General features: G+C 39.4%; 3 protein-coding genes across 3 annotated transcripts in view; all 3 read right to left on the bottom strand.

The window, feature by feature from the left end:
• The window catches only part of abcf3 (ATP-binding cassette, sub-family F (GCN20), member 3), a 12,014-nt gene extending 7,160 nt beyond the window's left edge, over positions 1-4,854 (bottom strand). The window contains exons 1-7 of the mRNA XM_060875089.1: positions 4,722-4,854; positions 3,388-3,532; positions 2,332-2,408; positions 2,161-2,216; positions 1,809-1,906; positions 1,277-1,399; positions 131-397 (exon numbers count right to left, since the gene is read on the bottom strand). Of these exons, the coding sequence (XP_060731072.1) occupies positions 131-397; positions 1,277-1,399; positions 1,809-1,906; positions 2,161-2,216; positions 2,332-2,408; positions 3,388-3,532; positions 4,722-4,794 (839 nt within the window). The 5' untranslated portion in view covers positions 4,795-4,854. The remainder of the gene's footprint in view (positions 1-130; positions 398-1,276; positions 1,400-1,808; positions 1,907-2,160; positions 2,217-2,331; positions 2,409-3,387; positions 3,533-4,721) is intronic.
• A 2,050-nt stretch (positions 4,855-6,904) lies between these two features.
• Positions 6,905-10,474, bottom strand: polr2d (RNA polymerase II subunit D). Its single transcript, XM_060873526.1, has 4 exons — positions 10,224-10,474; positions 8,496-8,676; positions 7,707-7,802; positions 6,905-7,195 (listed from the first exon to the last, which is right to left on the bottom strand). The coding sequence occupies exons 1-4, from the start codon at positions 10,291-10,293 to the stop codon at positions 7,117-7,119; spliced, it is 426 nt and encodes a 141-aa protein (XP_060729509.1). The 5' UTR covers positions 10,294-10,474; the 3' UTR covers positions 6,905-7,116.
• Positions 10,475-13,535: 3,061 nt separating this feature from the next.
• Positions 13,536-24,259, bottom strand: part of cacna1eb (calcium channel, voltage-dependent, R type, alpha 1E subunit b) — a 72,965-nt gene continuing 62,241 nt past the window's right edge. Inside the window, exons 37-45 of the mRNA XM_060875088.1 lie at positions 23,587-23,683; positions 23,354-23,459; positions 20,497-20,604; positions 19,793-19,899; positions 18,952-19,001; positions 17,084-17,189; positions 15,589-15,679; positions 15,328-15,482; positions 13,536-14,652 (exon numbers count right to left, since the gene is read on the bottom strand). Coding sequence (XP_060731071.1) covers positions 14,089-14,652; positions 15,328-15,482; positions 15,589-15,679; positions 17,084-17,189; positions 18,952-19,001; positions 19,793-19,899; positions 20,497-20,604; positions 23,354-23,459; positions 23,587-23,683 — 1,384 coding nt within the window. The 3' untranslated portion in view covers positions 13,536-14,088. The remainder of the gene's footprint in view (positions 14,653-15,327; positions 15,483-15,588; positions 15,680-17,083; positions 17,190-18,951; positions 19,002-19,792; positions 19,900-20,496; positions 20,605-23,353; positions 23,460-23,586; positions 23,684-24,259) is intronic.

Here is a 24,259-nt window from a genome sequence, read left to right as displayed (position 1 = left end):
AGATCAAGCAGTAATTATGGTAGAAATTTCCATTTGTTACAGGATCGCGACAGATTCTTTTACTCTGATGTGCTTCTCTAGACTCAGCCCTATGATTTTAATTTACAATAATGACCCTTCCTGTACTCACGTTCCGTTGGCGATGTGAGCGTTGAGTGAGCGTTCCTCGGCGAGCAGCTCTTCTCTGACCGTGTCGCTCTCCAGTACGCTCTGCAGCGCCGGCGTGTCGTCTCCCGCCACCTCCTGCTCCACGTGCAGGATGGAGATGTGAGCTGGAACACGTAGACTGCGACTCGCCAGCATCTTCAGCAGCGTGGTCTTGCCCAGGCCGTTCCTCCCGATCAGACCGTACCTGCGACCGCTCACCAAACACAGCTCGGCTCCCTGCAGCAGAGACCTGCGGCGCACCGGAAAACACCAGCACACGACAATAAGCAGACCGCTTCAGAAATATCGCTGAATTATTCAGGGCTCAAAAACACTCTGCTGTACAACAGCTACATTTACACAAACAGTCAATAATAAACAGGAAAAGGTTTACACTTCCACCATCTACTGGTACACAGTTATGAAGACCGTTTAATAAATGATGAACTGAACATCACAAGCTTCATAACCATCATAGGTTCAGGAAAGTCTTCAACACAATGGAGTTTACACTTTCGGCTTTCGTAGTGAAATGACAGGACGTTATATATATATATAGAGGGAGAGAGAGAGAGAGAGAGCAGTGTGTGACTGTGTGCATATGTGTGTATGCGTATCTATATGTACATAGGTGTATGTGTGTGTGTATATGTATGTATGTGTGTGTCTATGTGTGTGTATATTTGTATGTGTGTGTATGTATATGTATGTATGTGTGACAGATTCGTGTGTATGTGCATGTGTGTTTATATATGTGTGTGTACATGTGTGTATATCTGTGTGTGTATATTTGTGTATGTATGTGTGTGTGCATGTGTGTGTGTATGTGTGTGTGTGTGTATGTGTGTGTACGTGTGTGTGTCATGGCCTAATGGTTAGAGAGCCTAACTCCTAACCCTAAGGTTGTGGGTTCGAGTCTCGGGCCTGCATTACCACGACTGAGGTGCCCTTGAGCAAGGCACCGACCCCCCCAACCGCAGCATAAATGGCTGCCCACTGCTCCGGGTGTGTGTTCATGGTGTGTGTGTGTGTGTACTTTGGATGGGTTAAATACAGAGAACAAATTCTGAGTATGGGTCACCGTACTTAGCCGTATGTCACGTCACTTATGTGTGTGTGAGCTCCTCACCTCTCTCCAAACGACACATCAAAGTTTTCGATCCTGATGTCGTAGCTGCGGTTCTTCCCAGACACGTCCACACGGCTCTCCTTCTTACTGCTAGCCTGGCTGGCTGAAGCCTCCTCCAGGACACTGAGGGGCAGGTGACGGGGTAAAATAATTCACAGCCTAGTTCTGAACAATGCATGTGTCCCTGGTCATCATTTAGTAAACCAGTTCAGTCTACCTGTATTTAGCAGTGTGTTGTATTCAGGAGACTATTCCTCGCACACACACATCAGGAAACTTTGATCCACACACACACACACACACGTTAAAATGTACTGGATTTCAACAAAGAGCAATTCGATTTCTTTTCACCTTTAACCAACAAAATAGAAATTTTAGTCACGACTGTGAGCAGTAGGACGTGCAGCAAAATGCTTTTAAGAGATATTCTGCACGGGGTGTGTAAAGTTTTGTCCCTAGCTGTATACAGTGTACAGTGATACTTAAATCTTATCATCGTGTGGCTCAGCCCTGAAGAAATCCAAGCGCTTACAGTGGATTTGCGGGTTTCTGCAGATCTTTTTCGTTCCTTCGCTCGTGCTTAGCTCTCAGCTTGGCCTCTGCTTTTTCCAGCTTCTTGGCATCCACAGTCTGAGTGAATGAAAACATCGGAAAGATGTAAAACAACGTGAATAAAATCTGGGTTAATGCTGGTGGATATGTTAGACAGCTGACAGAGTTAAAGACAGGTTCCTGAAAAGCTTTCGCTCATGGCCAAAAACAGTCAAGCCCTCTGAGTGGGAGGGGCTTAACCACTCTCACCTGTCAATCACAGTGACACTAGCCAATCGTGTGCACCTGTTTGGTCAAGTATGTGAAAGAGGCTGTATAGGTGTTAATCATACCGTGCCCTGAGCTCTCTTCATCATCCAAATGCCCTGCACGTCATTAACAGCTGACTCTACAAATACAAATTAAATCAGACAGAAGCAGGCGTGAGGTCAGATTAAAAGCAGCACTTTGTTTTTTTTTTTTGTTTTTTTTTTTTGCATCTACTAAAAAACGGATGAACTCACCTGACTCTGCAGAGATCTGTGAGAGCTGCACCGGAGCATCGAGCAGCACCTGCCTCTGGTTCGAGTGACAGTTATTGCTGAGGAAAAACAGACAGGAAAAAAGTATTTGAAAAAAGAGAAAAGAAGAGAGACAGTGAGGCAGAGTCAGTAAGAGAAACACAACCCCAAAAAAACAGACAGAAAGAAAGAAATACAGACAGATAGAGAGAGAGATAGAGAGAAAAACACATCAACACACAATGTATAAAACATAAGAATAACTCCTTGCACTTTGTTCTGGTTGGTTAAAGTGCTAGTGTGAGAGATTGTCAGACTCTCAGTGTGTCACAGCATCTGTCCATGGGTCAGAGCGTCTGTCAGGGGGCCACAGGGTGTGTCTGTGTAACAGAGCGTCTGTTAGTGGGCCAGAGCTTCTGTTAGTGGGCCAGAGGGCCTGCTGGCAGTCTGCCAGTGGATTAGGGCACGTCAGTGTAACAGAGGGCACGTCAGTGGTTCACGGGGCATGTTAGTGGGCCAGAGACACATCAGTAGTCTAATGCTAATGCAATTATTATTATTATTAATTTGTATGTATTTATTTTAAATTGTTTCAATATCAGGTGATAACAGATAACAAAATGCAATGCCATATTATTTAAATCTTAAAATAGTAAAATAGCATAAAGGAAAGAAAAAAATAAAATACAAATAAGGGGTATCAAGCAATACAGCCAGAGGGCATGCAAGCTGGCACGTCAGTGGGCCAGAGGGCATGCCAGATGGCACGTCAGTGGGCCAGAGGGCGCCCCAGATGGCACGTCAGTGGGCCAGAGGGCGCCCCAGATGGCACGTCAGTGGGCCAGAGGGCGCCCCAGATGGCACGTCAGTGGGCCAGAGGGCGCCCCAGATGGCACGTCAGTGGGCCAGAGGGCGCCCCAGATGGCACGTCAGTGGGCCAGAGGGCGCCCCAGATGGCACGTCAGTGGGCCAGAGGGCGCCCCAGATGGCACGTCAGTGGGCCAGAGGGCATGCCAGTGGGCCAGAGGGCGCATCAGTGAGTCAGACTGTCAGACTCACATCTTCAGCGTATTAAACAGTTGTAAGCAGATGTTTCGGACATCGTCTTCATTTTTGTCAGCTGCTACTTCCTGTAGAACCCCACCGACGGCATCAAAAACTTCCTCTCCATCCTCAAAATCAGAGCCTCCGCTATCCAGCACTCCTGCAGCAACATGATCACATGACAGAAATCATCACCACACGCTCACATAGCCATAAACAAAACACACAAACTAAACCAATGAAATCTACTGTCTGCTTCACTGAACGTCACTTAAGGGTCTTTAACTTTTTGCTTCTAACTTCAAAAGAGGATCAAATCTAGGGTTCTATCTTTTACACTGTTTTTATCCTTCACTGAGAAAAACTGCTCCATCTCACACTGATTACGTGATCACGTGTCATGCCAGACGAAGCTGCTATTACAGTAGCTACAGAAATGAATCCACTTTAAATATTTGTTTTCACCTGCTTCCTACTAACACGTGCTATCTGCCCTCTTCGTCATCCACAATCTCACAGATGCCTATGATTGGCTACTGTTGCTGTGATTGACAAGACGGAGCGTGCGCAGGCCCCGCCCACCCAGAGAGCATCACAGGACCGACGCTTTTCTGTTACGCCACTCAGACGTTTTAATTCACACGTCATATGTTTTTGCTTGTGCCATGAAAACATCAGGAAGATATCAATATCATGATAAACGAGGACACAGCACGCTATTCGGAGACATCTAAAAATAAATAAATAAATAAATAAAAATAAATAAATATTTTAAAATAAATAAATAAAAATAAATAAAATATATAAAAATAAATAAATAAAAATAAACAAAAAAAAATAATAAAATAAGTAAATACAATGAAATAATAAAAGTAAATAATAAATAATAAATAATAATAACACTAATAATAATACTACTAATAATAAAATAATAATAATAATAATAATAATAATTTATTATTATTATTATTATAATAAAGAAAGCGAAACACTCGGACATTCTGTTTTCCTAGACTATAAAATAAACCTTTTGATTTGATCTCATTCCCGTTTCCTTATTTAGCATGCATGCTAACCGCTTTAGCTAACTTAGCTCTCACCCACTAAAAGCCGAGTGATCCGGAAGCGCATATAACATCATCAGATCTACACATTATAAATTTCCAACTTCCGCACGTGATATGATTCTAAGATCAGCAAAACCACCGAAGAAGAACTAACCAGCCCTGTTCGTATAGCTATACATGCTAGCTAACTAGCTACTTCATAACTATATACAGTTTATAATGTACCGTCTTGTCACGTCAGTGATATAGAACGTTTTTTATCTCTCCCCACGCAGGACTCACCAGTGATATAGTTAAATACTTCAGTGTCAATTTCGGGAAACTCGCTCTTCAGAATGTCCACGTACGTCGCCATGTTACACCGCAGCTTCTGCTGAAACTCCAGTGCGCATGCGCGAAATCTCCTACCACATTTGGTCGTGCGCGTGGTTTTGTGGGTACAGTACAAAGTTACCGGTTCGTTATTATTATTATTGTTAGAATTTTTTTAACGGCAACCAAAACATGTTTTAATATCAACAAACATGTATTTAAACATTTATGTAAGGTATTAAAAAAATAATAAAATATAATATGAAAGCTGATAGAGATCAAAGAACACATGCGAGTTTAGGAAACGGACAGTCATGAATATTCATATGAGGAACCGCCTCCCGAACACACAGGCCACGCCCACTTTCTTTTGTAAACCACATAGAAAGGACAAAAACACTTATACTTAAAATAGTTTTCTAATGGCCTTTTATCAGTACAGTTAGAGCTAAAATCTGCAAGGTGTATAAACATGTAAAATAAAAATAATATATATATATATACATATATTATAAAGAACTTAAGTCACCAGTAGTCTAATGATAATGCAATTATTTTTATTTATTCATTTATTTTAAATTGTTTCAATATCAGGTGATAACAGATAACAAAATGCAATGCCATATTATTTAAATCTTAAAATAGTAACATAGCATAAAGGAAAGAAAAAAATAAAATACAAAGAAGGGGTATCGAGTAATACAATTCATTTAGAAAAGAGGAATTAAATGAACAGCCTTGTAAAAGTCCATAGTTTTGATAGTTTTCCGGCTTGTGAGTCTCAAAAGTTTCAGAATATGTTTTCATTTCCAGCATAAAATAGAAAATGTTTGGTTTCTTTTCATAACACTTTCAGACCACTTTCCAAACTTTCCAAATAAAATAAAAAGATTCAAAATAAAAATATGACATTTCGCCATTTTACTTTTATCATAAAAAATAACATCTTTTTTCTGTATGTTAATTTTTTCCCACATAATGATTCAAAAAACATATTTGACATCAATCAAAAAAAAAAAGTGTTTTTAACATGCAATAAAAAAAGGTGCACCACAGATTCTGTATTTATATTATATTTATATTTGAAATCTTTGTAGAAATTGATTTGTTGAATAAATTAGGTGTATCATTTTAAAATATACTTCACTAATTTTATTGTTAATGCAATACTTATTATTGTACTGAAGTCCAAACCAATTTCCAGTTAATATTCTCAATTCCCGTCTCAGTATTGGTGTATAAATGATTATATCATACGGGATGAAGGTGAAAGTCTCTGCACCATGTTAGCATAAAACTAATTAAAGTTCTCATAAAGTTTTTTCACTGGACACGTGCACACATAACGGCTAAAGGTCGCTGTCGCGCACGTCATCGAAACACACATAAAGGACAACCTGATGATGTGATCCAGCCTGATGAATCTAGTTCCCTGGGTGTGTTTTGGTGTGAACATTCATTTAGGGCATTTAGCAGACACCCTTATCCAGCGTGACTTGCATTTTTATTTCAACTGAATTCAGGGGCCCAGTAGTGGCAACATGGTGGACCTGGGATTGGAACTCACAACCTTCCGATCAGTAGACACAAACTAAGGTATCCTTAAGTAGAAACACTCTGTTGGGAAGAAATATATTAATAGCAAGCATGTTTGCACACACACACACACACACACACACACACACACACACACAGAGAGAGGAAAAAGTTGTTAATTAAGCGGCAGTTTTTCCAAATTTCCCAAAGCAGTGGGTTTGGAATCGCAGAAATAAACGCTGGAGATATTTGGCGGAGGTTGTTGTTATTTTTCTAAGTTACTTCAGATTTTCAGCAGATTGGTGCCGGGACGTGTCGTGTGACGTCAACACAACGCTCTCTTCCGTTCAAAGTCATTAGATGTGTGTCTTCAGGAGTTTAAAAGCTTGCAATTTCACAAATTCATGTAGATTTCCACTTAAAATAAAATAAAAAATGAATCATCTGATTCAGTTCAACCATCTGATTCAATTCATTCCTTAACCTTTGACACTCCGCATCTAAACTTTTGCCCAGATTTTGAGAAAACAAGGAGTTCGAAATCCATTTTTTTTTGGTATGTACATAATATTTTAGTGCTGAATATTTTCAACCAGGGAAACAAAAAAACAAACCAGTACAAACATCAGGTTTATTTTCAGAGTAGTAAACAACGTATCTACAACAAATGGAGAATTTAGTACTAAAACATCTGGAATGGAGGATCGGTCTGTGATCGACAAGGCAGAACAACAAGCGGGAAAAAAAAAATATGTATATGTGTATAAAAAAAAATCAGTCTTTTACTGCACAGTTTGGGCTGTGACTGTAATACAACATAAAGAAGAAATCAATACTGAAAGCTTCTTTTGGTCTGAATATCATCCAGAATCTGCTGCAGCTCTTCATCCTCGAATCGACCTTCCAAGCTGCCGAAGAACGAAGAAAAAGTGAATCAGATTTCTAAATATATAAAAATACTAAAGAATGCTAAAGAATTTTCATACATTGAGACAGTCCTCATACAGGGTTTAACACCACTATTAACATATTTAATAATAGACTTTCATTTGTAGACAGTCATTTGACTGTATGTGTGTGTATCTATATATCTATATATCTATATATATATATATATATATATATATATATATATATAAATAAATTACAATAATTGTTATAAAAATTTCTTATATTTTTCTTATTGTTTCTTTGACAAACAAAATACTAATATATATATATATATCTATCTGTATAAAACACCCCAATGTCTAATATAAATTCATGACATTAATTTACACAAGTTTTTAATTCTCTTTTTTTTCCCCTGCAAGAGTTTTTTCCTTGCAGTCTGATTAGCAATAATGTTTAAAAAGCTTTTTTTTTTTTTTTTTTTTTTTTTTTAACTAAACACTTTAGAATAAATACCTAAATAAATACCTGGGAATGAGCGCTTTTGCTTCTTCTGCAGCTTCGGGACACAGATTGGCCAAACTAGCCAGCTCAAATTTATGTAGTTTCTTCTGCAAGAGCAAACTGTCAGAAACAAAAGGATCGAAAAAGAGTTTAAATGAAACGGGATTTAGACAAAAAACTCCAGTGTGTTTATTTTCATTTAGAAATAAATGAACGACGTTTGAATATCGGTTTCATTTCCACAACCAGTGAAACTTGCTTCGATGTCAAATATTTAAGATGAACATCAGTATCATCAGCGAGCAGGGGACAAAAAAAAAAAAACACAGCAAAATGAACACGTATCACTGATCACACTTGTGTATGTGAGAACCTTGGACTGAGACACAAACATTATAGATCAGATATATTAACAGAAATCTAGAATCATGATACTGAAGCTGATAATGACTATGGCTAGTTTGACCCTGTTGGATTGCAGGCTTCCTGTTTTTTCCCTCTATATATAAATGTAGTGTGGATTTAATACATCACTTCATTTAGATGAGGAAAATCCCTTCTGGTGACTTAGTGGCTAACGGCTCAGTACGTCAATCCCCTTATCTGTAAATTCTGGTGCCTGACCCCAGTGTACGTTGACATATACAGGTGTTCAGACAGAGCATCTATACAAGACAGCTTGAAGTCGTGGCAGAAGTATAAATCCCTTCCTCCTAAACACTTACCACTAACTACCTCTGCACCATCTGAAGCTTAACATTAGATCAGATAACATATGGAACAGTCAGACGACGACTGCGGTAAGTCTCGGACCTGCGGACGCTGGCGATGGTCTCGCGGTTCTTGAAGCGGCTGAAGCGAGCCGTGTAGTTCAGCGTCTTCATGAAGACCTCTGAGAGCTCCTGCTCGTCTTCGGCGCTCTCGTTCTGCTGTTTTCGGTGCTCCAGGAGCATGTGGACCTCGGAGTTCAGGAGAGTCTCTGAATTTTCAAACTCTGCCAGAAACAGACAGCGGAGAAATCAGCAAGGAACAGAGTTCTTGTGTTATTTAGGTTTAACTGTAACATTATCAGAAAGGTACCGAAGCACTCGGGCCTCACGACCAGACTGTGTAACAGTTTCTTTCCACAAGCCATCAGACTCCTTAATAACTGAACTGAACACAATACACAATACACACACACACACACACACACACACACACACACACACAACACTCAACTGTGTGGACTGCATTGACCTACACCATATACACACTCTTCAAATATACAATACATCCATGTAACTGATGATATAATACTAATGTGTTCATTCCCGTATTTCTGCACACGCAATATGGAACAAACAGTATTTACACTCGTCAGAGCTGCTTTTGTGTATTGTCTTGTATTGTTTGAATGCACGGTCTTCTTGTCTTTTGTCCTGCACGGTCTTCTTGTCTTTTGTCCTGCACGGTCTTCTTGTCTTTTGTCCTGCACGGTCTTCTTGTCTTTTGTCCTGCACGGTCTTCTTGTCTTTTGTCCTGCACGGTCTTCTTGTCTTTTGTCCTGCACGGTCTTCTTGTCTTTTGTCCTGCACGGTCTTCTTGTCTTCTGTCCTGCACGGTCTTCTGTCCTGCACTGTCTTCTGTCCGGCACGGTCTTCTTGTCTTCTGTCCTGCACGGTCTTCTGTCCTGCACGGTCTTCTTGTCTTCTGTCCTGCACGGTCTTCTGTCCTGCACTGTCTTCTTGTCTTCTGTCCTGCACGGTCTTCTTGTCTTCTGTCCTGCACTGTCTTCTGTCCTGCACTGTCTTCTGTCCTGCACGGTCTTCTTGTCTTCTGTCCTGCACTGTCTTCTTGTCTTCTGTCCTGCACTGTCTTCTGTCCTGCACTGTCTTCTTGTCTTCTGTCCTGCACTGTCTTCTTGTCTTCTGTCCTGCACTGTCTTCTGTCCTGCACTGTCTTCTTGTCTTCTGTCCTGCACTGTCTTCTTGTCTTCTGTCCTGCACTGTCTTCTTGTCTTCTGTCCTGCACTGTCTTCTTGTCTTCTGTCCTGCACTGTCTTCTTGTCTTCTGTCCTGCACTGTCTTCTGTCCTGCACTGTCTTCTGTCCTGCACTGTCTTCTTGTCTTCTGTCCTGCACTGTCTTCTTGTCTTCTGTCCTGCACTGTCTTCTTGTCTTCTGTCCTGCACTGTCTTTTGTCCTGCACTGTTTGCACCAGGTTGCACTTTATGTGGCTAGCACTAACTTACTAAGTGCTTATAACTCTGTCCTTGTTTTATGTAGCACCACGTTCCTGGAGAAACGTTGTCTCATGTCACTGTGTACTGTAACAGTTATATATGGTGTAAATGACAATAAAAGCTTCTTGACTTGACCTACAATCATGTATATATATAAAAGTATACACAAAGCACTAGAGAGTCGCGGTGATTTGCGCATGCGCAGAAACCCAACCGTAGCGTGAATAACTTCAGGTTCGATATGAAGCTCTGCGTCCGTCATGAAATCAGTTATTAACGTTTACATGTAAACAGAAACACTTCGTTTATTACACCAACCTTTGGGGAAAGACAGCTGTGAGGCGTCTTCTTCAATGTCCCCCACGTTTGATGCTCCTGCAGTCGCCATTAAAGTGTTTACAGTCTTCTATCTAAGCGCTGAGACCTGAGTGAACCAACACTGTATAACTAAGACAGATTATAACATGCAGCTTTTTCCCCAATGAATATTTAAGCTACATAATCATTTGTACAGAAGCAGCGCCTTAACTCATTGCCGTAGAAACACTACTGCTCACTGAATTACCTCTTCCGGGACGACTACCGGAAGTAATCCAGGTTTCACGTTAAAAGCCTTCGGAAAATAAAATAAAATAAAATAAAATAAAATAAAATAAAATAAAATAAAATAAAATAAAATAAAATAAAATAAAATAAAATAAAATAAAATAAAATAAAATACATACTTTTTTAGTTTTTCTTGATTTCTTCAATATAAACAATTCCCCCCCCCAACTACCATATGTATTTTCTCAACAGAAGAACTTTTTTATTGGCTTAAAAAAAACCAGCACGTGCCAGAATATTTTATTCTCCTTATACCACAGTATTATACCTTTTCTTTTTATTAAATAAATAAAAGAATATTGTATTATATATTATGTCAGTTATTTACAGTTACAGCAGCTATAAACACATTTGCTCAGAAATTTGTTGCTTGAAGTTTTGAAGTGTAACTAACTAACTAACTAACTAACTAACTAACTAACTATTAACTAACTAACTAACTAACTTTCATGTTACAGAAAGACCAGAAAACACAAACCCCTGTTCTGAAGACTTTCCTATGTTCGAAAAATCTACATACAAATGTTTATTCCACAAATGTTAAATTAGTGTCTCATTACAGATTTTTTTAAACCATATAATACAAACTTCTTTATTAATTAACATGATTTTAACATCTTTATTGTTGATATTAGCTTTTATTTTATTTAAAAAATATCTGTTTTTTTATTCGGGTCATCGTCTCACTGCATCATGAAGTTCTTCTGAATTAATCTGGATATTAAAGTAATGTTTTGGGTCATCAAGAGAGCAGATCCTTTCTTTCTCCACACTTGGGCTTTTCCATCACTTTAGTAGAGATCTTATCTTATAATTGAACTGGTTCTGTGGATCGTGGACACACTGTCTGAACTTATACTACAGAAAATATATTAGACTTAAAATGGAGTATTTAAATATGTGCATTAAATATCCCAGACCTGGCAACCTTGTCATTAAGGTCGCTTACACAATGAAGATTTGAAGACTTCAGTAGGAAGGAATTAGTGTTAAGTTAGTGTTAGTGTTAGCTCGACTATAAACTGTTGTAGAAAGGACATTATTTACATTTATATTATTTCCTGTCCAGTGTCCAGTGTCACCCAAATGAGGATGGGGTTCACTTCTGAGTCTGGTTCGTCTCAAGGTTTCTTCCTCATACCATCTCAGGGAGTTTTACCTCTCCACCGTCACCTCAGTCTTCATCATTAGGGATAAATGTTAACTGAATTTATATAAACAGCATAAACAGCAACTGAATTGTAAACTTTACAATTTTTTTTTTTACAATTTCTGTTCATGTCCATTATTAAAAGTGCTAAATAAAATGAACTGAATTGAAATGGGGGGGCACGGTGGCTTAGTGGTTAGCACGTTTGCCTCACACCTCCAGGGTTGGGGGTTCGATTCCCGCCTCCTCCTTGTGTATGTGGAGTTTGCATGTTCTCCCCGTGCCTCGGGGGTTTCCTCCGGGTACTCCGGTTTCCTCCCCAGGTCCAAAGACATGCATGGTAGGTTGATTGGCATCTCTGGAAAATTGTCCGTATTGTGTGAGTTCAGATAAGCGGTAGAAGATGAGTGAGTGAATTGAAATGGAATTGAACTGAATTCACCCTGGCAGTTTAATCTAAAACAGAGCAGGGTTAGTGAAAGTAAAGTAATCTGCAGGGCACAGGAAGGGTTTTGGGACACAGAATGTACCATAATAAACGCACCAATATAATAACAATAAAAAAATGCTAAGTTTATATGTTGGTGTTCTGCATGCACGTTCGTTAAAGTTCGAGAGAATCACGTGAGTCTAAAACCAAACCAAGTTAAATCTCAGTGTGAAAACCACCTAACCGTCATGTCTGTTGCTCCTCCCATGGGGGAGGAGCCTTGGGGCGGGGGAGGAGCCTTTGGGGTGGGGGAGGAGCCTTTATTAGTGCTTGTTGTAGTTCAAGTCATTTTTGATCAGCGGGTGTAATAATTAACAATTTGCTGGTTATTAATATTTCAACAGAATGCTTGGAAAATGTTGTGATCGAGGACGATATGTAGATGAACATTCATCAAACTGGATATATAGAATAAATACATGGACCACAGCGTCGGGTTTGAACTTCTGTTGCGGCGGTCGTCTCTCCATCGCTGAACTTTTGGTGGCTTCAGCAGGTTAAATCTATACAAATCGTAGAAACTATGCTGATGCTAAAGCTCCTGGTTACACAACCCCACCTGAATATATACAGTTATTCATAATCACACTCTCCGGTGTCACCCAAGATGAGTCTGGTTGCTCTCGTGGTTTCTTCCTCATATCCTCTCAGGGAGTTTTTTCTCGTCACCGTTGCCTTAGGCTTGATCATTAGGGGTAAATCTAAACTGCAATTTTAAAATTTGTTATTTCTATTCAAAATTTTTAGATTTCTATAAATCTGTGTCCATTGTTAAAAGCGCTATACAACTAAAATTGAATTGAATTGAATCTTCATATTTTCTTCATTAATTCTTCATGATCCTCAGTGGAAGCACGTTCGCCTCACACCTCCAGGGTTGGGGGTTCGATTCCCACCTCCGCCTTGTGTATGTGGAGTTTGCATGTTCTCCCCGTGCCTCGGGGGCTTCCTCCGGGTACTCCGGTTTCCTCCCCCGGTCCAAAGACATGCATGGTAGGTTGATTGGCATCTCTGGAAAATTGTCCGTAGTGTGTGATTGCGTGAGTGAATGAGAGTGTGTGTGTGTGTGTGCCCTGTGATGGGTTGGCACTCCGTCCAGGGTGTATCCTGCCTTGATGCCCGATGACGCCTGAGATAGGCACAGGCTCCCCGTGACCCGAGGTAGTTCGGATAAGCGGTAGAAAATGAGTGAGAAAGAGAGAGAGAGAGATCCTCAGTGGAATCATGGAACAAAACGAATGAAATTTTAATTACAAACTATTTTAAGATTCTGAATAGCAGAGACCCTTTTGGTTTAATACCGAAGAGCGACTGCGGTGAACGCTACACCGACACACGTCCACAACAAACACCACCATCTTATCTGGTGTCCAGTTGCTTTCTTTTTATTTTCTCAGATTGTACAAATGTTTAGAAATCGGGAAATGAATCCAACACAGTAGATGCATTTAGGCTTTAATTCTGAGCTCACAAAAAATATGTCGTCGCAAGGTGTCGCACGCGCATTGTGCGTCGGTGTGTCGTGGAGAGTAAACATGGGGGTTAAAATGAACGAGCCGGTAGAACTGAATTCATGGAACTGAATTGCATTTCATTACATTCATTTTGCAACATGTAGCCTAGTGTGATCGGAAACCGTGCGAAAGAAAGTGAAATTTAGCATGTCAGAGTGTAAAACAGCGACAGTGTGAGTTCATTTATCTCCCACAGACAATGAAGCTCTTCAGTCTGGTTTAGGATTGTACAGTGTTTTTTTTTTCTCTGTTAGAAACAAGACAAGACAGCTGCTTATATGTTTAAAAAAGGTGAAAATCTTATAGCACTCCTCCATTTTAATGATAACATTGGACTTGTACGTAGAGTATATTCAACAACGCAGCTCAGACGCTGCTGTCGCAGGGTTCAGCGTCCTTCTCCAGAGTTCTTCTGGTCGGTAGTTAGTATTTGTCGTCCTCCGTGTCACTGAGAGGCTCGCCAGCCGAGATGGAGACGCTCTGCGCCAGGCGTTTGCGGAAGTGCCCGTTGGGGACGTGCCAGCCGAGGCGTGCGCGCGTGCGCATGGAGGCCGTGACGGTGTTGGCGCGACCCAAGCTGGTGGCCACAGCGGCCTCAAACGTCAGAGTCTCCATGGCTGATGAATCAGGGCTGTGCTCTTCGTCCTGCAGGGCGAGGAACGGTTCAGAAGGGAACCGAGGAGCGCCTGAACCCAGATACTCGTCCCCTTCGACCTGCTCCGTCTCTTCATCTACAGCGACCACTCGGATTTCCTCTTCTTCTACGTTTTCATCCCATAAGGCGTTGCTGCAGCAGCCCAGGATGGGAGAAACTCTTCCTCGCTCCTCCTCCTCATCTTCGGCCTGCGAGGAAGGATGAGTGTGGCACACTAACGGTGAGTAGGAGACGTGTGGGTGCGAGTGAGTCGGAGTCTGAGAGAGACGACGCCTGGTGCTCGGTGTGCTCGACTCTGAGGTGGAGGGAACGGGGCTGTCTGAGCTGTTTCCCTAAAAACACACACACACAAACACACACATGGTTTTTGAAAAATAATTTGTTTGTTGTTAATTACGTTTTTTAAATGTATTAATTAATTCTTTTTATTATTTAATTTTGTGGACAAACAAATAAAAAGTCCAGTTCCTCAGGAGTATAGTAGAATCTGTGTAATAATAATAATAATAATAATAATAATAATAATGATAATAATAATAATAATGAGAAGAAGAAGCTGAAGAACGTTGAAGAATTAATTTATTTAAATGTTTTAATTAATGAATAATTTATTATTCATTATTATTTAATGTTGTGGATAACAAGAATAAATGAGTTTAATGACATTAATCTAGAAAAAGTCAAATTCATCAGGTGTATAGTATAATAATAATAATAATAATAATAATAATAATAATAATAATATGTTAAATTTAATTTACATTTTAAACCAAAAACAAACCTATACAAAAAACTAAAAGCAATCTAAAAAAACCCCATTATATTATGTCCATTACAAAAAATTAACACATAATTATTGTATTATTGTACAATAATTATTGTATTAATAATTGTATTAATATTTATTCTCATCATTGTTATGATTATTTTCTGGCTCTTTAGTATAAATAGGCTGCAGGTTTCTACACACCTAAGCACAGTCACCTTGTATATTTGTTGGTCTTTACCTGCCGAGTGTGTCCATGTCGTCTTTCCTCACTGGGAGAACGAGAGCAGGACTTGGAACTCCTCTCGTTTGAGTGGAAGCGGGTCGACTTTGGGGACAGCAGGTGGCGCTGTTCCTTAGCTCGCCCTCTTTCTGCCTGCTGCTCTGAATAGGACACTGAGAAGCATGAATCGGGTTACATTACACGTGATAAATCCAACACAGGGATTCTTTTATCCTCATGCGTGATAATGTAAAGCTGAAGGCGTCTATGTCATGTCACCTGCAGCTTTGTAGCTTTTGTGTCTTGGGCGGTAAAGACGCTCAGGTGGCTGCTCCTCTTCCCACAATCCATCCATCTCCTGCTCATCAGCCTGTTCAACATCACACCACACCATCTATAACATCAGCCTCCTTCTCTCTATTCTTCTACTCATTCATTCCTTAGTTCTTTCTTTCTTTAGGTTCTTTTCCATAGAAGAAATATCAGAATGATGGACTGAGTGGTTTGCTTTTTTCGTTTTACTTCTAGGCCAATTACTGAACTTTTTCTTTTTGTGTTCATGTTCAGCGTTGAATGTCTTTGTCATGTCTCCAAGTGTTTGTTTATTATGATCTACAATGTGAAGGTGTTTGTCTTCAACTAAAACTTCAACTTCAACTAAAACTCCAACCAAACACAAGTCTCTGTAACGTAAAGGTGCTGGACTACCAATCAAAAGGTTGTGAGTTTGATTCCCACATCCACCAGGTTGCCACTGCTGGGCCCCTGAGCAAGACCCTAGACCCTTAACCCTCCATTGCTCAGTTGTATAAAATGAGATGAAAAAGTAAGTCGCTCTGTATATAAGGGCCTCTGCTAAATGCTGGAAATGTAAACGGTGGGGATCAAAACCGAGTCCGTCATTTAGCAGAACAGACCCACTTGCTAGATTCAGTGTGTGCACTGCTTTTATTTAACACACGAAAACTAACACAACTGACGTGAGACGTAACAAAGACAAATCATAATTGTGACATGGAAGAATGGATCACCTAAACAAAACATATCTGGTGTAATAACCTGGATAACACGGCGTCCGGCCTTACGGCTAATACACATTATATGTATATAATAGAGCTGAGAGAGAGCAGGAAAGCGATTGGGAAAGGGCATGGCACCGCCCACCAGGGAATAACACAGTGAATACACAAATAAACCACTTGCCAGCTCCCCCTGGTGGACAAGCAAGAAACTACTTCTGAAAGCCAACAGAGTCTTGACTCATTTTAGATCAAATATCTGTGCAGGGGCAAAAAGGAACTTTTCTACATAAAACCTTTTACTGTTTAGTTTATGACAAATACTATATTTTATAAAGTGGGAACTATTGATCATGGTAATAGTTCAGCAATTACTAACAAAATGAACTAACTTGCCCCTAAATGAACCAGTTCAAAAAGCTTTCACTGATGATGATGATGATGACGACGAAGACTGAATCATGTAATTTGTGGCAAATTAGAAGAGATAAGCAAGAATTCTGGAAAACAGACGGACCTTATTTAACCAAATACACATTTACACACTGCTCATTAAGTTGGTGATGAGCATTTCTGTGGTGAAAAGTGAAAGGGGCGGGGCTTATAATTAACAAGGACGGACAGGATATTTTCTCTTGATCTGGGGTTAATGTCTGCGTTTACGTTTACAAACATTTACATAATGCGAATTCTAAATTCTTAGTAATAATTAATTACTGAAATTGTATCCTTGTTTTTTTAGGAATCAAACTCACCATGGACACTTGATAGTCTTCACCTTCTTCCCCGTGATCTGAAGGCGGCTTCATTAAGAGCTCTTGGGGTGAGATGGGGCTCAGGGCCACAAACCCACCGCTGGTCCTAAACATAGGAACAAACAGAGTGGAAATTTATTGACAAGTCTTCAGATTAAGCCTAAGGAAAAGTTAACTGGTTCCTTGGGATAATGTAGGCACACTATTAATACTGCTGCTGTGTTACCACAACATGTGACGTGTTTTTTTTTCTCTCTCTTCTTTCGTTCGTGATGTGTGCTCACACTCCACTCCTCTGCAGCCTAGAGAGCCATCGCTCCATTCCAGCTCTCTGGACCTGACCGTGCTCAGCTCTGACACGTAGGCGGATGTGTGAGGTTTGATACGTGCTAATAGCCTTTGTTTTTTGTGCTAAAATGAAACTGAATTAGCGCTCACAACCTAGCTTAAAACTTGACACTTCTTACGTTCAATCTTATTTCGGACATTGAAATCAATCACAGACTAAAATTCATAAAATTACTAGAGCTTAAATATAAACGAAGCAAAACAAAAGAACAACACTGTACAGCACAAGGCAGAAAAGAATAGAACAGAAGTAAAAACTGAGCAGAAAGGGAAGAGAACAACACAGCTGCATTGGACTGAGCAAGTGCAAGCAAAAGAGAGAAGAATCACAAAGAACCGACCAACACAGAAGAGAAGAAGACAACAAAACAAAAACAAACAAGACAACAAAAAAAATCAAACAATAAAACAGAATTTTAACACAGAACCAAACAAAACAAAATGGAACATAACAGAATTAAACCAAACAAAGCTTGTTTTTGTTTTTCTTCTGTTCAGTTTTGTTTGCTTCCGAACGTTCTGAACAGCAAAGAGTAGAAAACAAAACAGAACAGAAAAAACTCCAAACAAAACTAAACAGCTAGCACAGCACAGAATGTACCAAGACCAAATAAAACTAAGAGAAAAGAATAAAACCAAAAAAAAGGAACAATTGAACAGAACGGAATAAACCTATTTTTTATTTTTTTTTAGTTTTTTTCTGTTTTGTTTATCATTGTTTACTTGTGTTTAACAGCTAAAATGGAATCACAATAAAACTTAACATAGTTGAACAGCCAGGACAATTAAGAACAGAACAAACCAAATGAAACAGACTTAAACAATGCAGAAGAGAACAGCACAAACAAAACAAAACAGAACCATGTAGAAAAAAAGGATTTTTAAGGATAAAAGAAAAGAAAACGAAACAAAACAAAAGCACAGAAAAGAAAAACAAACAAACAATAAAACAGAATAAAATGAAACCAATCAGCTCAGAACAGTACAGAACAGCACCAAACAAACGGCAATATAAAAGAATAAAAACAAACAAAGCTTGTTTTTATTCTGTTCTGTTTTGTTTGGTGAACAGGAAAAAAAAGCAAAAAAACTAACCAAACAAAACCGAAGAGAAAATAATAAAAAACAAACAAACAAAAAAACAAGAAACAAAACAAAACAGAACAAAACAAAACAGATAAGCACTGAACATAACAGACTGAAGTGCAGTGCAGAAGAGAAGCACACAAAACAAAACAGAACAATGTCAAAAAAAAAAATAAGGATAAAACAAAACCAAACAAAAAAAAATGGCACAAAAAAGTAAAAAAACAAACAAAAACAAAATGAAACAAAGGTGAATAGAACAGTACAGACAAAACACAAAACAAAGCCAAATAGATTTCAACCAAACAAACTGAACAAAACAAAAAACAAAAAAAAAAGCAAAACTGGACACAACAGAACAAAGTCATCCTGATGAAGGATAATAACAGTCATGACTGAAAGACTTCAGTCCAGGTTTAGATAAATAAACTTACAGAGCCGAGCCTGCGCTGTGGCATATGAGAGGAAGGGCGGCAATTCTCGACTGTCCGTCACAGAGAGAGAGAGAGAGAGAGAGAGAGAGAGAGACATAGTGTTCACTCGATATAGTCATTTATAAAAGGTTTCAGCTGTGCAGAAGCAGAAGTGTCATCAAATATTAAAAATAATAACATGCTAGAATTACAAGACTGTATGAAGAAAACCTGAAACTTTCTTCTATGTCTTTTTGTAGTATTACATTAGTTTAAAAAAAAGTGATGTTTCAATTATTTCAAAATTATTTTACAAGCCATTTCAGTTAGAAATCTAAATAAAAGTCCCTCAGGATGTACAGAACTAGAGACAGGTTTTATTGGATGGACATAATATCCAAAATAATAATAATAATAAATAAATAGAACTATAGCATAGTTTCATTATTTAATGTAGGTTTTATATCTACATCTAAAAAAAGTAATGTTTTGAATTCTTTCAAAAAAATTTTACAAGCCAATTAAATTAGAAATCTGAATAAAAGTCCCTCAGGATGTACAAAACTGGAAAAAGGTTTTATTGGATGGATCTAAAAACCAAATTTAAATAAATAAATACAAATAGAATTATATTCTAAAAAAAATCATTTTCATTGAAATTTTTGAAGGTTAGCATTTTACACTGTTGTATCACTGTTAAAAGTGCTGAACAAACAAACTTGCACTGACTTCACACTGACATCAACTGAGTATTTAGTTTGAATAGTATTCAAATTACGCTTTCAATAAAGTTCTTGACGTGCGGTTTGAACTGTTATCCAATCAAATATAAGTGTGTAATAATAATAATTTGAATCCCTACACGTTCCTGCTCCTCGGCCAGCCGTCTCAACTTCTTCGCTTTGCTCTGTTTAAAGTAATCCATGATCATCATTGAGGCATAGATTTTACCCACCGTCATGTCTGTGTCTGTGGGGAGAACACACACACACACACACACACACACACATGCACGCACAATTCAACTCTAATAGTCACTGCTGTACAAACAGTAATCTACAGCATCACCCTGGAGATTTAATGCTTAGAGTATTTCTATGTACATCTTAAAAGGAAGCAGGGAAAAGATTATTGTGCACAGCATCTGACACCGATCTTCGCTGTAGCTCTGCATATTTATTCCATTAATCTCGCTCCATATTTATACTCGTCCCTCGGGAAGCCCACACTCCCGTGTTAAACCGGAGGAGGATGTCTCATTCCGAGCAACAGTTTCCTCTTTCCACTGACATCCATCCAGATTTTCTCCAGATTCAAGAATTCCCTATAAATATAAACTAATTCTCTACATGAAAAAGTTGAAACTGATAAAAAGCTTTGATGATGGAGTTCATTAATCATTTGCTCAGACACATGGAGATGGTGTTGAACCGTAAATCATCCTGTTCTGACACACTGGGTTTGGGTCTGACTCACTGTGCAGCAGAAATAAGTTTAAGTTGTGTGTATTAAGAAGGGCACAGGGCCAGTGATGATCAGCCTAAGTGACGGGCACCTGGGCATCACCTTTATTGATTGGCACCAGCAGGTCCAAAGTCTTCTGGGAGAGATGAGGCCAAATCACACTGATCTCCTTCTGCAGTTCAGTGTCCAGCTGCACTCGGTCTTCTCCTCCTGAGAACACACCCGATTGTTATTTTATAAACAAACAGACAGCATGTGCTCCTTCATTCTACACACTAACACACACACACACACACACACACACATACACACACACATATACATAAATGTACTGAACACACACACACACACACACAGTACACACACACACTGTACACACACACACACAAATGTACTGTACACACACATGTACACACAAACACACATATACATAAATGTACTGAACACACACACACACACACACAGTACACACACACACTGTACACACACACACACACACAAATGTACTGTACACACACATGTACACACAAACACACATATACATAAATGTACTGAACACACACACACACACAGTACACACACACACTGTACACACACACACACACACACACACACACACACACACACACAAATGTACTGTACACACACATGTACACACACAAACACACATATACATAAATGTACTGAACACACACACACACACACACACTGTACACACACACACACACTGTACACACACACACACACACACACGAATGTACTGTACACACACATGTACACACACAAACACACATATACATAAATGTACTGAACACACACACACACACACACAGTACACACACACACACAGTACACACACATGAATGTACTGTACACACACGTACACACATAAACACACACACACACGTACTGTACACACACAAACCCACACGTACACACAAATACATGAACGTATTGATCACACACACACACAAATGTACTGTACACACACACATACATAAATGTACTGAACACACACACACGAATGTACACATACACAAACACATACTGTACACACACACACATACATAAATGTATTGAACACACACACACAAATGTGCTGTACACACGTACACATGTACTGTGTACACATACACACACATGACTGTATTGCACACACACACATGTACTGTACACACACATGTACTGTGTACACACAAACTTACATGACTGTATTGCACACACACACACACACACAAGTACTGTACACACACATGTACTCTGTACACACACACACATGTACTGTGTACACACACACACATGTACTGTGTACACACACACTTACATGACTGTATTGCACACACACATACGTACTGTGTACACACACACACTTACATGACTGTATTGCACACACACACACACACACATACACACACGTACTGTGTACACACACTTACATGACTGTATTGCACACACACACATGTACTGTACACACACACATGTACTGTACACACACATGTACTCTGTACACACACACATGTACTGTGTACACACACACTTACATGACTGTATTGCACACACACACACATGTACTGTACACACACATGTACTCTGTACACACACACACATGTACTGTGTACACACACACACTTACATGACTGTATTGCACACACACACACACATACACACACACATGTACTGTGTACACACACACTTACATGACTGTATTGCACACACACACACACATACACACAAACGTACTGTGTACACACACTTACATGACTGTATTGCACACACACACATGTACTACACACACACACATGTACTGTGTACACACACACTTACATGACTGTATTGCACACACACACACACACACACACACACATACACACACATACACACACACACTGCAAACACACACAAACACACATATACATAAATGTACTGAACACACACACACACACACAGTACACACACTCACTGTACACACACACACACACAAATGTACTGTACACACACATGTACACACACAAACACACATATACATAAATGTACTGAACACACACACACACACACACTGTACACACACACACTGTACACACACACACACGAATGTACTGTACACACACATGTACACACAAACACACATATACATAAATGTACTGAACACACACACACAGTACACACACACACACAGTACACACACACACATGAATGTACTGTACACACACGTACACACATAAACACACACACACACGTACTGTACACACACAAACCCTCACGTACACACAAATACATGAACGTATTGATCACACACACACACACAAATGTACTGTACACACACACATATACATAAATGTACTGAACACACACACACGAATGTACACATACACACACACATACTGTACACACACACATACATAAATGTGTTGAACACACACACACAAATGTGCTGTACACACGTACACATGTACTGTGACCAGTACACATGACTGTATTTCACAGACACACACATGTACTGTACACACACATGTACTGTGTACACACAAACTTACATGACTGTATTGCACACACACACATGTACTGTACACACACATGTACTCTGTACACACACACACGTACTGTGTACACACACACACTTACATGACTGTATTGCACACACACACATGTACTGTACACACACACATGTACTCTGTACACACACACACATGTACTGTGTACACACACTTACATGACTGTATTGCACACACACACACACACATACACACACACATGTACTGTACACACACACACACACACACACACATGTACTCTGTACACACACACACATGTACTGTGTACACACACTTACATGACTGTATTGCACACACACATACACACACACACACACATGTATTGTGTACACACACACACTTACATGACTGTATTGCACACACACACACGTACTGTAAACACACACACACCTCCCTCTCTCTCTCACCTCGGGCAATTTTAATATCCAGTGCAGTGCGGATCAGGGACATCAGTGTTGAGGTAAAGTGAACGCTCATGTCCTCGTCCACAGGCATGTTCATCAGTACCAGCCTCTGTGCATTCAGACATCACAAAACAGCTACATGTGTTAGCACCTTCCCAGATAAACAACTGCCCCAGCACAAGCTCAGAGCTTCACAGTGCAGAAACACTGAACAAACATTATAGCATCTATCCCACCTTGTAGGCTACTTTAGCAGGACACTTCTTCCCCAGGCCGAGAGGAGGCGACATGTGAGTCAGCATCTCATACATGGCAGTGTAATGAATACGACCGCTGCAAAAAAAAAAATTAAAAGGAAACAAATTCAGTTAAAATGTGTGTTTAATCATGATTTGGTAATGTTGTACTAAAACACTACGTTCCTTTCGTGTATAAAACTTTATATCCCTTATAATATTCCTTTCTTGTCCTTCACAGTTTGTATAACCATGGCAGCAGCCTTTATAAAAAGCTGCAGAATTGGCTTTCCAACTGTGCCACTGCTGCTAAAATCCCATTTAGGAGCTTATCAGTTCCTTTTCACGCTGTTCTCGTTAAGTGTTCAGGATTTTCTTCAAAGGATTTCCCCACATCTGCAGAGTGTGTGAACGCGCCCAGTGGGAGAACAGGTTAAAAGTGTGTTTAAAAATAACATTTAAATTGAAAGGAAAATAATACGACGGCTACGGCGTTCCTAGATATATCGAAGTTTTTAAAAGGACCCCCGACTTTAGCTTAACCTTTAACAGCGAAAAAAAAACCCCAAAACACTGAACATTAAAAAAAATGAGATTATTAGACGATTAGTCGGAACATGATTTAACAAGGGAAATGGTATAACAATATATACACAAGGACCAGGTCTGGAAT

The sequence above is a fragment of the Tachysurus vachellii genome, chromosome 7 (genome assembly GCF_030014155.1).
Source record: "Tachysurus vachellii isolate PV-2020 chromosome 7, HZAU_Pvac_v1, whole genome shotgun sequence".
Taxonomy (NCBI): Eukaryota; Metazoa; Chordata; class Actinopteri; order Siluriformes; family Bagridae; genus Tachysurus; species Tachysurus vachellii.
This window is presented reverse-complemented; position numbering and strand designations above follow the sequence as displayed.